Here is a 20,254-nt window from a genome sequence, read left to right on the forward strand (position 1 = left end):
TGGGTGGATTTGGGGTGACTGGGAGTTTAAGATCCATGTAAGCGCCCTGTGACGACAATGCAAAGAATGTCAGCTGAGTACTTAAAGGTTCTCTTGGAAATGTCCTTTCTCCGCCTGTGTACACCCAGAGAGGTAAATAGGCACCATCTGTATGCACCTGCCTTCCTATGTTAAGGAGTTCTTCCTGGCGAGCCTAAAATCAGCACCCACTTATGGAGCTGCTTCTCCTGGGAGCCAAAGCAGCCAAGTACAGCCTGGTGGAGCTGACTCTCTGCTCCCCTCTGTCCCATCTTCCCTTTCCATGCATGTGTGGCTGAATCTCCCCCACTGAGCATGAGATGGTTCAAATCCTCTGGTGTGATTGCTCCCTCCTGCTTTAGCTCAGCATCATTAACAACAAAAAAGGTAAACAAAAACACTTTCACCAGAGGCTGGGTTGGGGACCAGAGAGTATGTCTGCTGGGGGGTGGGGGTGGGGGTGGGGAAATAACACCCTTTTTTTAACCCAGAATTCATCAGATTCTTCCTATGGTAACAGAGAGGCCCTTTCGCCCCAGCAGTCAGGAGGCTCCAGCTGGGCATGTGTTTCTGAGGTGTTCTAGAAGTTAAGGGTTATCAGTTTGGGGTCTGCTTCTGGGGACGGGTGAATCTCTGTTGAGACAGTAGCCTGGAGAAGCAGGGCCTAGTGGTTACTATGGCAACAGACCAGCAGAGCCTCAGCGTTCCAGAGGACGGCTGCTGTGCCTATGAATGAAACTCGCTCAGACACCCTCCTCACCTATCAAACTGAGAAGATGGTATATTTTGACAGCAGGGGGCTTTGCCTGGGCTCAGTGGAACCTGAGGTTCCTATGGTCACTTGGTTTAGTCAAGAGGGCTTGGAGGAGTGTGGGCTTTATTGTTGGGTAGGAAGATGGAAAAAAACTGCCAGATGGTGAAGAGGATCCTAAACCTCCCAGAAGGAAAGAGAGATGTTCCTCATGGACACAAGAAGCCTGCCAACTCCACGTACAGGTCAAGCAACTGTGTGCAGGTGAAGCTAGCTGACATGGAGAGGATAGAGGTACCAGCCATGGCTTCCGAGAATTTGTGAGATGAGTCTGGACGGGGGTAATGGTGCCGTGCCACGTGTAGTAGTTAATGCTGGAGAAACCACAGTGCACAAGACAGACTGTGCTTGACCTGTTACAGCCACCAGAGGACAGACAGGCATGTCCTCAGGGGCAGGCCGGGACAGACCTCCTCCAGCTGCTGCTCAGTAGGCACAGCTGGGCACGGTTCCAGCAAGGTGTGCCAAGTTCAGCCGATTCAAGGTAAACTTCTGTTTCATTGTGTTTTATTTTTTCTTTAAAGGAATCTCTTCATTACACACTGCCTATCACACAGGTAAAAGGCACATAGAACCGTGAACAGATGCAAGCAGTGACAGCTGCTTTTTTTCACAGCACCCTTCTCATTGAACATTAGTTATTCTACATTTTCTCACCAGTTTCAGAAAGTGTCTCTCGGAGGCTGAACTTGCAGAGGTGATGTGAGGGGAGAGGGAAGCTTTAGCAGTGTCTCCAGAGGCTGCTGAGCATTTCCTAACATCTGAATTGTTTTTTACCACAAGTTTTCCATGGAAAGCTCAGCAAGTCCCTAGATTCGAGTCTCAGAACCTGGACTTAAAGTCGGCGGAAGAGCTAATCTTCCATGTGTGTGTCCCAGCCAGCATGAGCTGCCACAACGCCATCCCGCAGACTGGGTGGCTTAAGCAGAAAGTTATGTCTTCCAGCTCTGGAGGCTGAGAAGTTCAAGATCAGGGGGCTGGGCAAGGTGTTTCATCCTGAAGACTCTTCTCGTGGTACAGTGGGCCACCTTCCCACTACATGTCCACGTGGCCTCTCCACGTGTGTGAGGACAGGGGGAGCTCTGAGGTCTTTCCCTGTAAGGGCGCTAATCCCATCACGGGGCTCCATGCTCATGATCTTATCTAATCACCGCTTGATACTATCACACTGGGGGCTAGGGCTCCAACACACAATTTTGTCGGAGAGAGACAAACATTTGGTCCATAATATTGTGTGAACAGTTCAGAATATGTAAAGAATTTATCAAAATGTTTCATCTTGGAGTTCCTGTTGTGGCACAGTGGAAACAAATCCGACTAGGAACCATGAGGTTGCGGGTTCGATCCCTGTCCTCGCTCAGTGGGTTAAGGATCCGGTGTTGCTGTGGCTGTGGTGTAGGCTGGTAGCTGTAGCTCTGATTTGACCCCTAGTGTGGGAACTTCTATATGCCGCGGGTGCGGCCCTAAGAAGCAAAAAAAGAAAAGGAAAGAAAATGTTTCATTTTAGGTTGGTGGTTATTCTGATTTTGCTAGGCAACACTAGGACAATCTTACAGAATATCAAATGTGGAGTTAAGCATAAGAAATAGCATGTATTTAAGATTTACAGGTAATCTTCAATTGATGTCTGTATTCATGTATCAAAGGGACAATTAGACTAGTGGCGTAGCCAGGTCAACCCATAAAGACTGGTAAACTCATAGAGGAGAACAATTTAGGGACAAAGAGAAAGCAGTTTTCAAGTTGCCTAAGAAAAGAAAAAGGATAGAGATACGAAGTCTTTTTAAAAACTTTTTCTGTTGTTTACTTAGTTTTGTTTTTAAGAAAAAGGTTTCAGAAATAAACATAGGGAAGGAACTGGGTGAGGCCAACTATTGGTCCAAGGCTGCCTGCTAGGAATAAGACTAGATGAGGAAAATTTCTATCATTTGGGAAACATCTACAGAAACCCTAATCTGATAAAGACCTCGGGTCACTCCACCCCAGCAGCTGGCATTCCTCCACATCCCGAACCTCGGCAATGTGGAGCCTGCTGGAACAAAGCCCTTGCCTCAGTCCTCCCCAGGCCGTTGAGAGGAGGTGCAGAGCCCTGCTCTCCAAGCATGGAGCCCCCTCCCTTAACTGTCCAGACAGGCCCCCACCTTGTAAATAAATGCCATATGCCGCAGACAAGCCCGCATCTGGACATGGGACCCACGTGGACATGGGACAGCGTCTCTTTCAAACATTAGCACAACGGCTTCTATCTCATCCAAACATATCGTTGAAAAGGAAATTTTGGGGTCCTCCCCATAGGCAGGATGTACAAAGCCGTCTGGGACAGATCTGGTATGAATTACCCAGTGCCCTACACTGGAATAAGTGGTTAATCCCATGGAGGTTTACACTGGAGACTGACCAACCTGCCCCCGGGGTGGATACAGAACCAGTCTTGGCTCCGGAGCCTGTTCCACGTCATGTGTTGTGCAAATGCGCCCTGGCCCAGGAATGGCCTCCGTCTCACAGCAGATGGGATCCTTCTTATGTGGGTCTGCTCGAGATAACAAGTGACCCAAGCACTGCATTGTCCAGAGATTTCTGCTCCCCAGGAACATGTCCCTGGGTCAATTCTCAGACCGAACCTCCTCCTCCTTTGCTCCTTTACCTGCTCCTACTCTCTTTCCAGTCATGGCCTGGAGGCTCTTTCTGGGGCCCAGAAGCAGCAGGTGCCTATTCCCAGAGGCCAACACGACAATCTACAGCTCTTCTGGATGTCTCAGAGTCCTTAGTTTTCAGTCTGATGGCAGCCGCCCAGCTTTGATCTGCTGTGTTTGGACAGTGAGAGCCGCAAACTTGGTGGGGAAGATGGAAACAGCTGTCAGAGCGAGGGGTCATTCCTGCTAGCCTTCCTTTTTTCCCATGGTTATTCCTGTGCCCTTGAAGAGTTCTCCGTGTAGCATCTTAGCTGTGACTTAAGCTACTAGAGAAGGTGTGAAACAGAGAATTTTAGAGCTGGGATCAAAGGATTTCCAGAGAGCAAATGGAAGAGAGATTTGTTTTTCTCTTCATGGTAACCATATCCCTTACAAATTTTGTGCCAGGGGCAGGGAGAAGTTGAGAATATTTCCTGCAGGTAGATGTTTGTTTTGTTTTCTGATCCCACAGAGGTAAGGAGTAGGCAAAGGTGGGGGACTTGGAGAGTAGACAGGATATGCCGCGTGTTTTTGTGACTGGCTGATTTTAAAAACCGTTTTCAAACCGGGACTGATTTTCTTTACAGAGCTTATAATTTCAGAACCTTACAGCCTACATACTTAGACTGCAAATGGTACTGGTATACGATTGCGTGGGGCTTGGCACAGAAAATGTAAAAACAAACTTCTCTCATTTGATATTTGCTGTAGAAGAAAGGTATAAGGTCTTAAAAATGAAAATTTGCCTTCCCTCATCCTTTTTGTGATCTTGTCCCCAGCAAATTCTTCTTTCATTCATTGTACTCACATATTTTACCTCCTCAAAGTTGGTATGTATAATCTTCTTTAATCAAATGAGCTGCAGGATTTACTTTGCACCTATGATGCACTAGGTACAGGAGGGTTGACATAATGGGAGCACAACAGGTGCAACATCCCTGCCCTTGAAGAGTTAGAATCTCTTGCTGAAGACCCCACATCTATGCACGCTGATCTGAGAGGCAGGGTCAATTACTTTGAGGAAGGAGAGTTTTGGCTGGCACAATCGGGTGAAGCCTAATGGAAGTGGAACTTGAATTGGCTCTGACAGACAGAGGGTGCCCACCTGTGCACAGCAGGGAGGAAAGAATGTCCCAAAGGACAGAGGCAGGGAAGAGCGGAGCCTAAGCCCCTAGCTTTCTCTGAAGGCATCTCCATAATACATTCTGTCCCCAAGTAAGTCCTACTGCCAGCCATGCCCACGTGATTCTCCTAGAGACATATGAAGCCTTAATGGAAGGTGCCCTCACTACTCTTGAGACTCTGGCTTGCCATCATCTTGTTGGATCTGGACTCCATGTATTTGTAGAGGAGACAAGATCGAAAGAAAGAGGTGTTTTTCTCAATGAGGTCTGTCCTCTCTAGTGGCAAGTCATGAAATGAAATGCAAATATTTTGCTAAATAGTGGTTAATCTTTTTGATAGTGATGGGCAGAATGATTCTTTATGCAGAGAACAGGCCGAAGGGCTGATACCCCGAGCTTATGGATCATCACCTCCAGTGTTAACCAGCAGAGTGGTCAGAGCTCCTGTGGTCATTTTGTGCCTTTGTCTTCAATCCTAGGTTTTTGTGTTTATCTCTCTTGGTCTTTACCCTCATTAATTAATCCAAGGATGGGCAACTCTCCACTGCTCATGATGACAGAACACAACGATAATGGGGAACATATAGGGAAGGGAAAAAAGTCAGAGCGTGCACACTACCATATATAAAATACACAACAAGGGCTTACTGTATAGCACAGGGAACTGTGTTCGGTATTTTGTAATGAACTATAACAGAAAAGAATTGAAAAAAAAAGAATATAGATACATACATATAAATGTGTAATTGAATCACTTTGCTGTAACATCCAAAACATAATATTGTAAATCAACTGTACTTCAACTTTAAAAAAAGGTCAGTGGATTACTTACATATAAGCCACGGACAGATGTACCTTCTTAATCTTTTAACATTAAAATTAGCTTGCATTTCCCAAATATGGGTGATGAAGAGGTCTATTTGGGGTTAAATGAGCAGATAATGTCACTTAAGAAATGTTTTCTAAGTTGGGATCTGATCCCATCACTCTTCTTACTCTCCCTCCCAACACTCCACGTCTCAGAGACCAGGGGTTCACCAGTGACTTACACAGAAGCGCTTGGAGCTAAGTTTGAAGAATCAAGATGTGTAGAGAAAGCGGATTTTGTCATGTTGGTGGACACCCAAGTCAGAAGTTCTCTGTATTCTGTCACATGCTTGGTTTTGCTTCCAAAAAAGCCAAGTTCAAAGGTACTTTCAGACCAGAGACAGGTGAGAAGTGGGAGGGAGACAGCGGGAAGGCTCAGCAAATCTGAGAATAGCACAGAGCGTCTGCCAAGGTGACTGTGGGCGCCCAGGTTTCCCCACCCCTCTGCTCCATGCTGCCTCTGCTTCAAATCCTGCTACCGGGGCACAGCAGGAAAACGGTTCTGGTGATTTTCATTTGTTTCTTGCTTGATACATTCTTCTGGGCTTGTGCTTTTGTTTTTTAAACAGACACTGCTGTCTTTGTGTACTAAGAACTATCAGACACAGCTTAGGGTGTGCAAATTGTGTTCGGGGGTCTTCCCTCATGGCCCTCTCTGAGAGTCTTTGGGGTGTAGCAGCATCTTCATCCTTTACGCCACCAAGGAGCGATGGAGATTTGCTGGCTGAAATTCACCCTTCGGCGGTTTTGTTCTCTGTCCACAAAAGCGGTGTCAGCAAGCCCTGCCCTGTGATTTCTGGCACTCCCAGTGGAAAGGAAACAGAGGTGCCAAGTTCTGGCAGAGCTTGCCCGGCTGGGCTTCAACGACAACAGCCTCATGGTTTCCCTTCCTCCCCAGTCACCACTCCCTCCCTGCTTCCCACCCCCAACTGTATCCAGCAGGGTTGGCTAACCTTCCTTTCCTCATCCTAAGAAAACACATTCCACTCCAGTCCAAAGGAAGATTAGGATGAACGGCAGGTTCTGAGGGGGCTATGGAAGCGGAGGCACCCGGGCAGGGTCGGGAGGGTTCCTGAAGTCAGGCATCTCCACTGCTCCCGCCAGCAGCAGAGGAGCCCGGAAACGCCACCGACAGGCTCATAGCAGGTGCACCTGTGCTTCCGGAAGGCTGATCTTACACATTACTGCCCTGAGCTGTCTAAACGGTCTTCATGTATGCGTCCCTTTTCCTCAGAGACATCTGAGTCTCAGTGACACCCGAGCTACCTGGCCACACCCACATCCTCAGCCAAGTGCCAGAGCTAGGGTTCCAATCTGGCTTCATCACACCAAGTTCATTATACTCTTCAGACCCCCGTGGCCATCATGGGTAAGCAGCAGTGGGGATAGGCTGGGAGGAATGAAAGGGAAGTGACCGAGGCAGGAGCCACGTCCCTGGGGCAGGGCTGAACAGGACAGTCTGGGTGTGCGGCCAAGCCCCCTGTGCCCGGGACTGTAGATACAAAATGCTCTCAGGAGGACCCTTCCACGAGCCCCCACCTTGCAGAGCGAATGGACTCCAGGTTCCTCGAGAGCAGCACCCTGACAAGTCCCCTCCCACCCAACACCACGCGGCCCCAGCCTTGGCTCTTGCCACTCCCTCCCTGCATGCCATGCTCTGCTGTCAGCTCTCCATGTCTTTTAAAAAATTTAAAAGTTTCTCGATCGCAGTAAAATAGAATACATAGAATTTTACCATCACAAACATTTTAAAGTGCAGAGTCCAGTAGTGTTACGTACACTCACACTCTTGTGAATAGCTCTCCAGAACTCTCTCATCTTGGAAACTCTGCATCCACTGCCCCTGCCCCCGGACCGCCACTCCACTGTCTCTGGGAGCCTGCCAGTCCAGGCACCGCCCCCCGCCCCCCCCCCCCTCCACCATGGGACGTGGGGCCATGCAGTATGTCTTTCTGTGACTACTCTCCTTATCTGTGCCCACATGGCTCACCGTTTGCTCCACCTGTACACCTCCCCATGCGATTTCAGTTCTTTAGGAGTCAATACAGATATTACCACCTCAGGCTCTCCCTGGTCCCCAATCTCAAGTTCCCTCCCTGTAGCCTTGGTAGTGCGTGAGCCACAGCCAATAAGAGGTGTCTGTTCTAGCCCCTGATGCTAAAGGCCTACCCTCTCCCTGGGACCTCTGGGAGCTTCTTAACATGCAGCACACGAGGCCCTCTACACGGCCCCGGGTAGCTCATGGGCACACTCGAGTTCAGCAAGCACTGTTCTAACGCCCACTAGACAAGGCATCTGGGAACTGTTCACGGGCTAGCCCTGGCCTGCTCCGGTCTGCGTGGGTGAAGTTAAGGTGCAACACAGCCATTGTCTGAATCCACACGGTCCGTGGCTGCTTTCATGCCACAATGGAAGAGCTGAGCAGGTGCAACAAAGACCATGTGGCCACAAAGCCTAAAATGTGTACTCCTTGCCCCTTGCCCAAGTCTGCTGATTCCTCTACTAGATATAGCCTCCTTAAAAGCGAAAGCCTGTCTTGTTTTGTGAGAAAGACAGATTAGCACAATGCTCTGCGGGTGGGCTTGAGAGCGGACTGATTGGATTTGTACCTTGGCTGTGACTGTGGCAGGTCACCACTGCTCGGTGCCGCGTGTCCCCCCTGTAAGTTGGGGATGTACTACCTTACCAGGCTCACGTGGGTTAAGCAAGTCAATGCATGGGACGAGCTTCAAGGAGTACCTGCAGCAAACATTCCTCTTATTTTCAGTGTCCCATGGGGGCTGTGGTGACGTTGGCAGAACACCCCCTGCAACAGACACTCTATCAACACCCACTCTCTGCTTCTTCCTTGCGAGCATCTATTTATTCTTCCAGGAAAATAACTAGAGTGACCTCCTCTCCGGGTGGTAAACACTACGACAGGCCAATTATGGTTATGCAGCCTCAGTGTCAGTGGACAGGCCTGGGGTGGGCAGTTCTGGCCCGGGAGTCCTGAGGATTTTTGAAGGGCTTCTGGGAAATGGTTTCCTCCATATTTAAGAGAAAACATGGGAGCCTTGCCCCTGTTCCTTCCTGACGTTGTTCTCAAAGAACGTGATGCCCTGAACCACAGCAACCATGAAGGCAGGCATCTGAGGACAGAGCACCAAGATGAGAAGAATGTGGCCCCTGTAGGAGGGCAAAGTTGCTGAATCCATCAGCCCCCGGGCCTCACCCACCCAGGTACTGATTTTATGGAAGAAAATAAATGTACTTAGTAATTGTACTTCAGCCTAAAGCATCCTAACGCGTGTAGCCAGGGGCCATGTTGATGTTTTCACTCTGCCTAGGACCTAGTAACTGTTGCTGGGTGCTAGTCACAAAGGAAGAGTGGCAGCTGGCGATGAATGGGCTGGAGAGGGCAAGAGGAGGGTCATGGATATTCCAGGTTAGTGTCGGGTCCAGTTCTTCACTCATCACTCACTCTCCCAGCTGGGAGCATCGTTTCCTGCGACCTGTGGCTCTCCCTCAAATGCCCATCTCCCTGGTGTGCCCAGACCAGCTACCTAAACTTGGCAGGTCGTTTCAAAGCCAGATGGGTGTTGCTTATTTCCTTGGCGATATCCGTTATTTTCCTTCCAGGAAGGAGGGTCTGAGGAGAACTTATCTTCTGGGGGCAGAGAGTAGAGGTGGGGTCTCTTATAGAATTTGAAATACAAGGAGGTTTTCTTTGGGCTCAAAGTGTGAAAAGTTTCCTTAGAATTTAGTTGTAAGGGCTTTAACATGTGCTAGCCTGTGTACCGGGTTTGGGCCACATCTGAGCCACATCTAGGAGCAGAGATTCAAAGCGATATAGGTGGCGAGTGCATGTGAGAGGAAAGCGTGGGGAGAGAAGGGTGGCAGAGAACAGGGGTGCCCCCACCCTTCCTGGAGCAGTGGGGCCCTGGCGGTGGGGGCAGAGGGGCAGCGGCAGTCCAGGCTGGGCTCCCCGCGATCCCTCATCCTGCAGACACCTGCCAGAGGCAGAGATGCTGAGCTGCTTCTGCTGCGACTTCTAGTTGGGGAGGTGCTTGGAGAACTTTGGAGCCATAAAGTCACTGTAACAATCACCTTTTAAGGCTCGAAGGTCCCAAGTCACATGACCTCATTCATCTCCCTGCCTTTCGGCAAGAACAGGACCTCGAAAACCTCCCAGTCACACCAGAACATGTTTGATGGTTACAAGCTGCCCCCCAACCCTGGAAAGGGGTTAAAGCAAAAAGGTTTCCCAACTTTCTCCCGTGAACCATTTTAACTGTGTGTGCATCACCTACTTTAGAGTCTAAGAGGATCTTGACGCTTGTCCTAGACCCACCCCATTCTCGCCAGCCTAAACCCAAGGCCCCCCCTCCAAGCAGGGGGGGCCCACAGCTCAGTGGAAGCAGCGCGCCCCCCCAAGTGCAAGCGGAAGGGACAGGCGTGAACAAGCGCCTCAGCAAGACCTCCTGTGGCACCTGGCCCCGCTCTCTGTCCTCCTTCCTGCCACCGATTTCTCCCCATCGTCCGTGCTTCTACTGAATGCTGCCCCCTGCTTTCACCACTGGTGTCCTTCACGACTCCTCAGATCCTGAAGGAGCAGGAAGGAAACAGCTTCTTGTGGGAACGTCTGCTAATGGTACTGGTTCAGATGAAATGCTCCCTGTTGGAGACTTGTGAAGAAGAGAAGCCCTCGCTCCTGCGGGCATTCTCAGCCGAGCAAGTTCTTCCCTTCCCTTGCGAAGCACTGGGCTTGAATATGTAACCCGCCACACGACTTCGCTGAAGGAAGACAGAGAAGGCCACAGGGGCCGGAACTCAACTGCTCTTAGGGAGGGGGTTAGAAGGGAAGCGAATAAATAAAATCTGTGGTGCAACTATCTTGCAGGAAAGAGTGGACCTACCAGAAGCTTCGGCAGACTGCTTTGAAGTCTCTTGGATAGGAAAAGGGTAGCCACTGTGGGAAGCAGGCTTCGGTGACATCCTCTATAGGGCTGATGTGTTGGAAACTAGCCAACGAGCAAGGACTGTCTTGAGAAAGGTCTCCCTCCTCTTGTGGAGTTGTTGGGAGACCAGACAGGACTAGGACTCTGGCTCTCAAGAGTGGTTCTGAATGAATTTTTAGTTTCCTGGTGGGGACAGAGAACTCAGAAGACTTCTCCTCCAGGAGCACACGGCCATCGCTCTTTTCTCAGTCTAGCTAGAGCTTGCCCCAGGGGTCAAGCACACGTATGCGCAGGGCCAGGCTGTCGGCAAACAGCCTTAGAGAGGAGGGCAAAGGCGAGGCCAAAGGGGCTCCTTCCTCTGCCTCACAGCTTCCTTTTCCAAAGGCAGCAGGATCTAACCACCAACAGTCTAAACACCATCACAAAGGCATGGGAACGGATATGCATGCAACTGGTACGTAGACCCCATCACCTGCTGCAGACGCGGTGTAGGTGGGGGGAGACCTGTGCCACCGAGATCCCAGGCTTCTGAGCCAAGCCCTGCTCCAGAGGCACAGCCCTGCTTCTGACTGGTCCTGGGGGGCAGAGTCACTCTCCCTTCCTGACTTCAAAGAAATGGGTGAATGACTTCTGGCTAAGGGGAGACGCCCATCTTCTTGGGGTTGCTTGGGGTCTCTGAGGCAGAGGTGGTCATGGCAGACTCCTCAACAGAGGCACTGAGATCCAAGAATTCCAGGATGAGGTCCCAAAGGCAGTAAATCAAATGCCTGAAACAAACAGACAAAACAGCTTAGGGGAGGGTCTGGCTCAGTCTAAGACACCAGATCCTGTTTATGACATTTGTCTTCCCCCACTCACCAACTCCTGCTGCCCTTAGTGGACTCCCAACGCCAGCAGCTGGACAAAGCCTCTGCCATGTAATAAAAGGGTGTAGAACTAAAAAAGGGCTATGACCCCAACAAAGGTGGAACCAGTACTTGAGACTAGATTTTAGGCAATTCCATACTTTTGCATCTAGCTACCTTAGCACATTAGCACTGCTTTGGAGAAGGCTGAAGGAGGGGAAATCCTTGTGACCACAACCTACTAAGAATTTGCAGGTTACCTGTAAGGAGGCAAAGCTGGACCCTTCAGGAGTGTAGGCAAAGCACCTACAGGGTGCTTCCGGCAGGGTGTGAGAGAGGAGTGGACAAGTACTCAACGCTTGCAAAAGCATCCAGCCCAAGGACCAGCCAGGGAAACGCTTACCCCTTCTGGACTATTCTGGGGGCGTTAACTGCATTTCTGGTCCCCTTATCAGAGCCTGACTGTCTCTGCTTATTGCATTAAGCAAAGACAACTTCTGATCCTACATTAACCGCAGCTTTGTTGTGAGGTGGCGAACCCACACTGAGGGTGCTGTTCCTGCACGGCTCACAGGGGTGGGCAGATGGCAGAAGAACCCCTGAGGACAGTGAACAAGCCTGGGGGCCGACAGGGCATTTTCAGTAGCTCACATTGATTTTGAGTTCTTCCAAATGCAAACAGTGACTGGTCCTAGGACAGCTTCCTACCACCTGACCACCTGCTCAGAAGCCAGCAGAAAGGGATCTACCCAGTGTATATAAGCCTGGTCACCACACTCTGTGGCCCGGACGCAGGGCAAGGAGAGGCCGCAGCGCCACTCTGTTCAGAGTGGCTGTTCACTCAGAGACCCGGGCCACCTCTGAGACCGGGGACAGCGTCAGCCGCCTACCTGTTGATGAGGGGTTGCTGCAGCGACTCCAGAACCAGACTCCAGCTCAGCTGGCACTTGTTCACACCCAGGATTTCCACAACAATATCTGAGGAGGAAAGCCAGGTGCAGTCTGAGTGTCACCACTGAAGTCGCAGCTTCTGAGGGGTCACCTCCTCAGGATATCTGCTGTCTCTCTATTCAAATCAGGTTATGCTGGCACACCTTTGAACCATGTAACCAAACTCCAATCCTCAGAAAACAGGGGAAAGCTAAGAAAAATGTTTTCTTTTTTTTCTTTTAAAGGGTCGCTCCCGAAGCATATGGAGGTTCCTAGGTTAGGGGTTGAACCAAAGCTACAGCTTCCAGCCGACACCACAGCCACAGTGATGCTGGATCCCCGACACACTGAGCGAGGCCAGGGATTGAACCTGCATCCTCGTGGATACTAGTCAGATTCATTTCCACTGTGTCACAACGGGAACTCTCAAGAAAAACGTTTCTTAAGTTAGGTATCTAAATAAGAATGGTCCTCAAGAAGTACTTCTGTAACCTGTCACTAAAGGGCAGGCACTTCTGCTGTAACGGTTAGTTAGGAAAAGAGAGAGAGGTTACTAGGAGGATGTCAAACCGTCCAGAGCTAAGAACTGCACAGCCACAGGCAACGAACTGCCTTCCTCGCCCTCCAAAAAACCTAAATAAAGTGAAGGAAAAACCCTCTTCGGGGTTTGTTTTTATCTACTGCTAAGGACCATGCACTTTACTCTCTGGCTTAGCTTCTGCAGGACATGTGACTTCCTTTCCTGGTCCAAATGCAGAGAACCCAAAGTACTCATCTGGTGGGAAAGGCTCTGAGACCTGCCACCGTGTCATCTCTTCCATTCCCTCAGCGTCACTTGCAGTCCTGATCATTTTCCTATTAGTCTTAGGAATGGTGGGTCATGGAGTTCCTGCTGTGGCGCAGCGGAAGCAAATCCAACTAGGAATCATTAGGTTTTGGGTTCAATCCCTGGCCTCGCTCAGTGGGTTAAGGACCCGGCGTTGCTGTGAGCTGTGGTGTAGGCTGAAGATGCAGCTCGGATCCTGCATTGCTGTGACTGTGGCGTAGGCCGGCAGCTGTAGCTCTGATTCAACCCCTAGCCTGGGAACCTTCGCATGCCGAGAGCAGGGCCCTAAAAAGCGAAAAAAAAAAAAAAAGAAATGGTGGGTCAGCAAAATTTTGAGTCTGGCTGCAGTCCTGGCCCCTTTAAAAATGGGGAAGGGTGTGGGGTAGTGACGGCAAAGCAGGCTGGGAAGGAACACTTATTGGTATAATCAATCTCATTGAGTTACCTGGCAGGACTCCCATCAGGCTCTGCAAAGCCTGTTCCTCAGCAGCCACCTTCTGCTCCTGGGTCCTCACAGGCCGAGGATACTTAGGCAAAACCCCGCCAGGCCAGATGGACTCCTGAAGAAGCCGGAGGTACTGCACCCAGCGCTGCGGACAGGTCAGGTTAGCTACCTGCACTTCTAGCCACCTGTGGTGGAAAAGAAGGGTCGGAGAAACCTGAAGGGAAGGGCGCAGCACGGCGTGAATCACGCAAGCAATCAGAACAGAGCAAAGCAGAGCCAGCGCCAACTCTCACACAGGTGAGCCCAAGCCATCAACGACGTGGGGCCACAGAATTTGAAGATGAGTAATGACACCAATATAATGACTTCCTGAGTATTTGCTCGGAGACACACATTGCATCAGGGGCTTCAGAGCAGAACACTCAAAGGGCTTCTGGCTCTGGGGAAGGCTGCACCCTTGCAGCTGTCCTCCAGCGGAAAGCACTGTAGCTGGCAGTAAGATGTACACGCAGCCTGCACAGCAACTGGTGGTTTTAACCACATCCCTCTCCCTGGCGCCCCCCCATCCATGACCTGTCCTGAGGACTCCCTACATCTGCCCTGGGCTCCTAACAGACCAGGCCTTCTCTCCAGGAGCACAAGTCTGCCCTTCTGGCAAAACCCCACCTCCTCTGCCAAGTCCTTCCTGACCATGTAAGCTAAGGTGCTCCCTTGCCTTAGGCCTCCTTTGGTGCCTGGTTCTACAGCATAGGTTCAGAACTGGTATTTCACTCTGGAATAGAAAGTATCTTCTCCTGGAGTTCCCATTGTGGCGCAGGCGGAAACGAATCCGACTAGGAATCATGAGGATGCAGGTTGGATCCCTGGCCTCGCTCAGCAGTGTGTTAAGGATCCAGCATTGCCGTGAGCATGGTGCAGGTCGCAGACGCAGCTGGGATCCTGTGTTGCTGTGGTTGTTGTGGAGGCTGGCCTCTGCAACTCCAATTAGACCACTAGCCTGGGAACCTCCATATGTCGTGAGTGTGTTTGTATGTCCCTAAACAGCAAAAAGTGGAAAAAAAAAAAGCACCTTCTCCTGTACTGAATCTGAATTGTAAGCACCGCAAGAGTTGCCTCACCACAAAAAGTTTCCACAGTGAAATACTTGTTGATTCACTGGCAACTGTTCTGATTACACTGAAAATTTCCCCCTCTGTCTTAATTTCAAAAATGAGTCAATAACTCTGAGGGGGCAGAGATGCCAAAACTGCAGTTCCTGCAAGGCTTTTCGACCTTATTCTTGTCTCTGCATTTTTTTCCCCAGAGTGATGAAAATGGTCACTAGCTGAGGTTAAGGACTGCGGGCACCACTGGACACTGGCAAGGCTGTGACCGTCATGAATGGACCATCAACCACTTTACTCACGCACAAAGACGTGGTTTGGTCCCGCACCACACGGTGGCTCATGCCGTCACTCCATACCCGAGCTACTTGTCGGCCGAACGAGTGCAGAGGGCCTGCCAAGGCAAACTTTATTTAACCTCCACTCTGCCAGACAGTCTGCATTCCACTCAAGCTAGGCATTCCAGCTTCGGGGGCTGCAACCCCCAAAGCCCAGGGCTCACAAATGATTCTAAGAATAGGAAGTCTGCAAGGTAATGGCAGGGCAAGAATGGCAGACATCGACGGAGATCAAGAGCGGCACAAAGCTGCTCCTGCCCCAAAATAGCCATCACGATTGTATTGTTATTATTAGGGCTGCCTCTCCTTTTTATAGGGCTTTTCATTCAGCGAGCCTAAGACAGCCCGATGAAAGGGATCCAGGAGTGAGAATTCCTGTTCCTGTTTATAGAGGAGGGTCACCGAGGGGAGGTGGACACGACGATCTGCTCAGGTTCTCTGCAGGGAATCGATGACCCAGCTCTTCTTCACCGCAAGCCACGTACACTCATGTGACCTTTCCTGAGGTGAAGGATGGGCACCAGGGTCTCACCGTAGTGATCTGAGGAAGAGGAGCAAGGCCCCGAGAGCCAAACAGACTGAAGTCTTCCAAAGGAGTCAGCAGAATCCTAAGCAGGAAGGCTTCGGTCAGTTCTGGCTTGGTTCTCACTCACAGATGCAAACAACAGGCCGGCTTGCCCTTAGGTCTGTCCTCTGGGGCCAGTGATCCCTGCGACCCAAGTCTTCAGGGATATCTCAGCATCCACAAAACGCTTCCTCCTCGGCTAAACAAGTCTGGGCACCAGGGTCACCTTCTGGGCATGTTTTACAATACGTTCGTCTGACGGTTTTGCATTAATGGCCATTCACTCGATGGGAACAGGACCTCCAGCTGCATTTTGGCAAGGACGTCCTCTGTGGTCCCCTCCATGGTGACTGAGCCTCTCAGGCTCATGCGCTGAATGCAACGCAAGTGCCAGCATGTGTTAAAATATATAAAGGTATACAAATTTACCAGATTGTAACTCATCAAATGCTAAATGGAAACGGTGGCAAGAAGAATCAGTGTGGAAAAGTAAGAGTAAGCCCCTGATGATGAGGACGAGTCAGTGAGTCAAATAAAATTGCTGGAGCTTGGAGCTTGAGCGGACTAAGGGACAAAGGGGACTGCGGATAAAACAAAGGCACCTTTAGGCACACTAAGCCCTGAGGCACAGAGCTAATCAACATTAGGCCCTAGAAGAGTCAATCCCGGGAACAGAATAAGGGCAGCACTTGTGCACACTGGGAGAAATGAAACAAACTTCATGCCTAAAGAGAGGAGTCCGGTTTAGAAAGTGGGGTGCTGCAGAGCTTCAGTTTTCCTGCCTCCTCCTCACATCCCTAAAGTAACAGACAAGCCACACCTGTACCTCACAGACTTGAACTTCTTCTCCTTTTCAGGATTCTGCTCCCACCCAGCCCACGTTCCTCCCCCACAGGGAAAAGGCTTCCTCCTGGACACTTGGGACTAGGCTGCTTTCATTTCCCGGCAGCCAATCTTTCTGGTTCACAGACCTTCTGAGGTGTGGGATCTCATCACCAAGGATCAACAGCCATTCCAGTCTGGAAGGGAAAATGATCAAAGCCCAAACCAACAAAAAAATCCCCACCACTACTACAGCCCCCACCCCCCAAAACTGCCCTGTCCCCTGACCCCACACATTTGTGACCTGAGGCCAATTCTAAGGCACGCTTTATGACTATGCACCACGCTGTTCATAAGTTGTAAATGGCCAGACTCAGGGGGTCTGTGTAATTCGCCTTGTCCGACGCCTCAAAGAGACACAAGCCTTGGAACCACGAGGTGGGGATTTCTTCACCCAAGGAGCTCTCCCCTCCACCCCCTCTGCTCCTTATCTAACTTGTGCCCTCCTTCAGTCCCAAACCTGGGCTAGAGTAGAGGAAGCACGGAGATTGGGCACTGGAGTGAGTGTTAGGAGAGATCGACAATTGACTGTCCTTAAATCCCTGCATCCTCCTATTCGCTTGTCGTCTTCTGTCCTTAACCCAGGAGTGCGAAGGTTAAAAAGAAATCTGTGTCTTGAAGCAAAAGGAATGGCATTCATGTGTCTAAAGACCAGTGTATCATAAGCATCTGTTTCTGGAATCTGCTGCTACCACTCTTATGCTGGCGGAGAGCTAAAGTTTCAAGGTGGATATACACACACAAGTCCCTTGGACAATTTACTATTTACAAATTATTTTTAGGAAATCATTTACTAAATACAAATGTTATTGTTTATGTAATACAAGATGGGTGAGGTAAATACGCTAAAATAAATATGGTAGAGAATCGCCTCAAATAGCACCAGCTTTATTTTCTAACACTATTCCAGCTGACGTTTGATTTAGGTATCTTCTTCTACCATCCTACCTTTGTCCCAAAGAAAAGAAGAAAAAAAAAAAAAAAACAAACGCTAACCCAGGTCTGTTTTGTTGGTCTTCTCAGAAAGAATGACTCAGAGCACATAGAAGCTTCACGAGGGGGCCCAGAATAGGCAATAAAGTGAGAAAAACAACAACAACAGATGGATGTTTAGACACGGAAGAGCCTTTCTGATGCGGCCATGAAGGAGGGAGGATGCAGTGAGTAGGGCATCCGTCACCCTGGGGAGTGCAAGTCCAGGCCATCCATGTTCCGAGGACCCTGGTCTGAAATAGCTACACAGAGAGGAATGAAGCAGTGGCTAAAAAGGCGACCGTTTAATACTAGGGCTTAAGATGGCACTTCAAGGTTAGCTGAAGGTCATTTCCCCTAAGAACAGCAGAATCAAACCTCAAGAGTTTGGAGAGAAAGCTTTAAGGGACCACATCTAATCTAATAAGCCCAATTCCCCTCACTTCTTTTCTCAGATTGCTGCTGTGGTTGAGTGAGGAGGGCCCTGGCTAAGAATGGCTTGATGGGGATGGTGGGGAGAAGGACCGTGAAATAACAACACAGGAAATGTTCATAAGAACAATAACAGTATTCCAACAAGAGTGCCTGGTGCAGTCTAAGTGAAAGACAATAACAGACTCACTCTCAGATCTTCCTTATCCACTGCCACTGGGCTGCACCTCTCTATTGAACACAGAGGTGACTACGCTCCAACCTTACACAACCAGCTGAAAGGGCCAAATGTAATTGAAAGAGGAAGAGTAAAGGAAGATGAGAGTAAAGCTTCGATCACTGTAAACAGATCTACAAACTACAGGTGTCACCCTCAGAGCAAGGTTTACAGTCATTTAAGTGGGTGGTCATGGCATAGAGTATTCTTCAAACTGTGGGCTGAAAGGCATGAGAGGCCATGTCACCCACTCTGTGATCTGTGATGTTTAAAAATATCTAAATGCTGGAGTTCCCATCATGGCTCAGTGGTTAGCAAACCTGACTAGCATCTGTGAGGATGCAGCTTCGATCCCTGGCCGTGCTCCGTGGGTTAAGGATCCGGCATTGCCATGAGCTGTGGTGGAGGTTGCCCATACGGCTCAGATCCCAAATTGCTGTGGCTGTGGTGTAGGCGGGCGGCTACAGCTCCGATTGGACCCCTAGCCTGGGAACCTCCATATGCCGCGGGTGCGGCCCTAAAAAGGCAAAAAGACCAAAAAAAAAAAAAAATCTAAATGTAAATAGATATGAAAACATAAAAGTGCACCTTATACTTTGCGACACTTTTGTGTTATGTACGTGTGTATATATGGATATAGCAGATGTACATTTGTGTGTTTTCAGAGTGAGTCATGACGTTATTTTTTATTGTGAGTTGAAGTTTGAAAAAAGTTTGAAAAACATCACTGCAGGATATGGAATTAAGAGTTCCAAGAGAAGGAGGAAGAAGTTCAAGCCACATTTTGAGCCTCCTGGAAATAGTGCCCACCTCCATCCACCCCCAAGCACCCTGGAAAATGTTCACAATGGCACAAACCCAACACGCTGTCCTGTAGCCACAGTCCTAGCACATGACTGCGAGTATCTGCTCGTTAAACCTGGAGCCCCATCTACAGAGTGGAGAGAAAGGAGACGGTGAGGTGATGGTGTGGATCCAGGGCAGTTCCCACTACACCAGCTGTTTCTGCCAGCTTCACACCGGCTAAAAGGAACAGCCCTCTTCCCTCTGATTCCTTTCCCAGGTCTCTGCTTTTCTGTTATGGCCCCTTCTGGTGTTTATAGATGGTTCCCTTCCATCTGCGCCCAGCTCTGGGCTGCCTAGTCCTAGAATTGCCAGACCCGGGTGACTCGGCTGGGTCTAGAAAGTTTGGCCTCGCTGCCCTTGGACTGTGTATCTAGGTCACCATCCTTCCCTGCCGCGTGGTGGGAGAAGAATGGGGAGGAGGTGAACATCAAGGGCAAGACACTCCTGATTCCTTCTCCCAGTGACTATTGTGAAATCTGAAGTGGCTCGCCGAGTCTCACACGACTTCTCTGACTTTTGCTTTCGTGTTTTAAATCATGGGGCCACATCTTTAAAGCATGTGCTACCAGAGAAGACTAAATGCTGACGCAACGGGATTCAAGCATCTGAGTGCCACAGTTTTACATCTTGCCACAGATTTTGTTTTTGACTAGTAACGTATACATTGCAGATATAAAATTAATAGGCTTTAAGAACCGAAGTACTTTTAATCAAGGAAGTTGAAATCCTATGTTGAACCTTAAATAGTATTTTTTCCAGTCTCACCAATGAAAACCCTGAGAAAAAAAAGGAGCATTTCATAGCAAGAGCCTTACAGAAACATACAACTTCAGAGCTGGAAGGAAAGAAAGAGCTTCTTCCCCTCTAACCCCCTCCCCAAATTGAAATCCCCTGTGTGACATCACCGCAGGCCCAATGTTTCTGGCCTGAGAATCCAAAAGCTGGGCTTTTATCTTAGCTCTGCCACCAATCAGGAATGTGACTCTGGGGAAGGTGCTTAATTCCTGAAAAGGATGATTTCAATTCATTAGGGATGCTTCTAAAATATGGGCAACCAAAACCTGCCTCTTTGTAACTGCTAGTCTTGCCTGCTAGTCAGAAGTTTAATGAGAGGCATTCAAGTGACTAGGGCCAGATGCTTTCAAAAGACAGCACTCTGCATTTTAAATTCAGCCCTCCTGCCAAATCTCCTCTACAAGCTCTCCATGCTCCATTCGGCCAATCTGGAAGCAGAGAGCAGGGAACACACTCCAGGTTAGATAAGCAAAGGAGAGAAATGAACCGTTTCCCCATCCTGGGTCCCTCCTCTGGGTGTGCGCTGCTTTGTTATTATTCTCTCTAAAAAAGGAGGGCCCGGAACCAAACACAACCTCCAGATGTGCCCTGACCAGCAAAGAATGCAGAGGTTTAGTGCCTTCCTT

The 20,254-nt window shown here is 49.6% G+C and overlaps 1 protein-coding gene across 6 annotated transcripts in view; it reads right to left on the minus strand.

Annotated features, from left to right (window-relative positions):
* Window positions 1-7,221: 7,221 nt before the first annotated feature.
* Window positions 7,222-20,254, minus strand: part of SNX19 (sorting nexin 19) — a 43,062-nt gene continuing 30,029 nt past the window's right edge. For 4 of the 6 annotated variants that reach the window (XM_047754296.1, XM_047754292.1, XM_047754295.1 and 1 more), the window contains 3 exons: window positions 13,479-13,663; window positions 12,168-12,255; window positions 7,222-11,199 (listed from right to left, as the gene is read on the minus strand). In XM_047754296.1, coding sequence (XP_047610252.1) covers window positions 11,067-11,199; window positions 12,168-12,255; window positions 13,479-13,663 — 406 coding nt within the window. In that variant the 3' untranslated portion in view covers window positions 7,222-11,066. Of the gene's footprint in view, window positions 11,200-12,167; window positions 12,256-13,478; window positions 13,664-20,254 lie in introns of those variants that run through there. The other 2 variants (XM_047754297.1, XR_007131025.1) reach the window with 2 other exon arrangements.

The sequence above is a fragment of the Phacochoerus africanus genome, chromosome 11 (genome assembly GCF_016906955.1).
Source record: "Phacochoerus africanus isolate WHEZ1 chromosome 11, ROS_Pafr_v1, whole genome shotgun sequence".
NCBI lineage: Eukaryota > Metazoa > Chordata > Mammalia > Artiodactyla > Suidae > Phacochoerus > Phacochoerus africanus.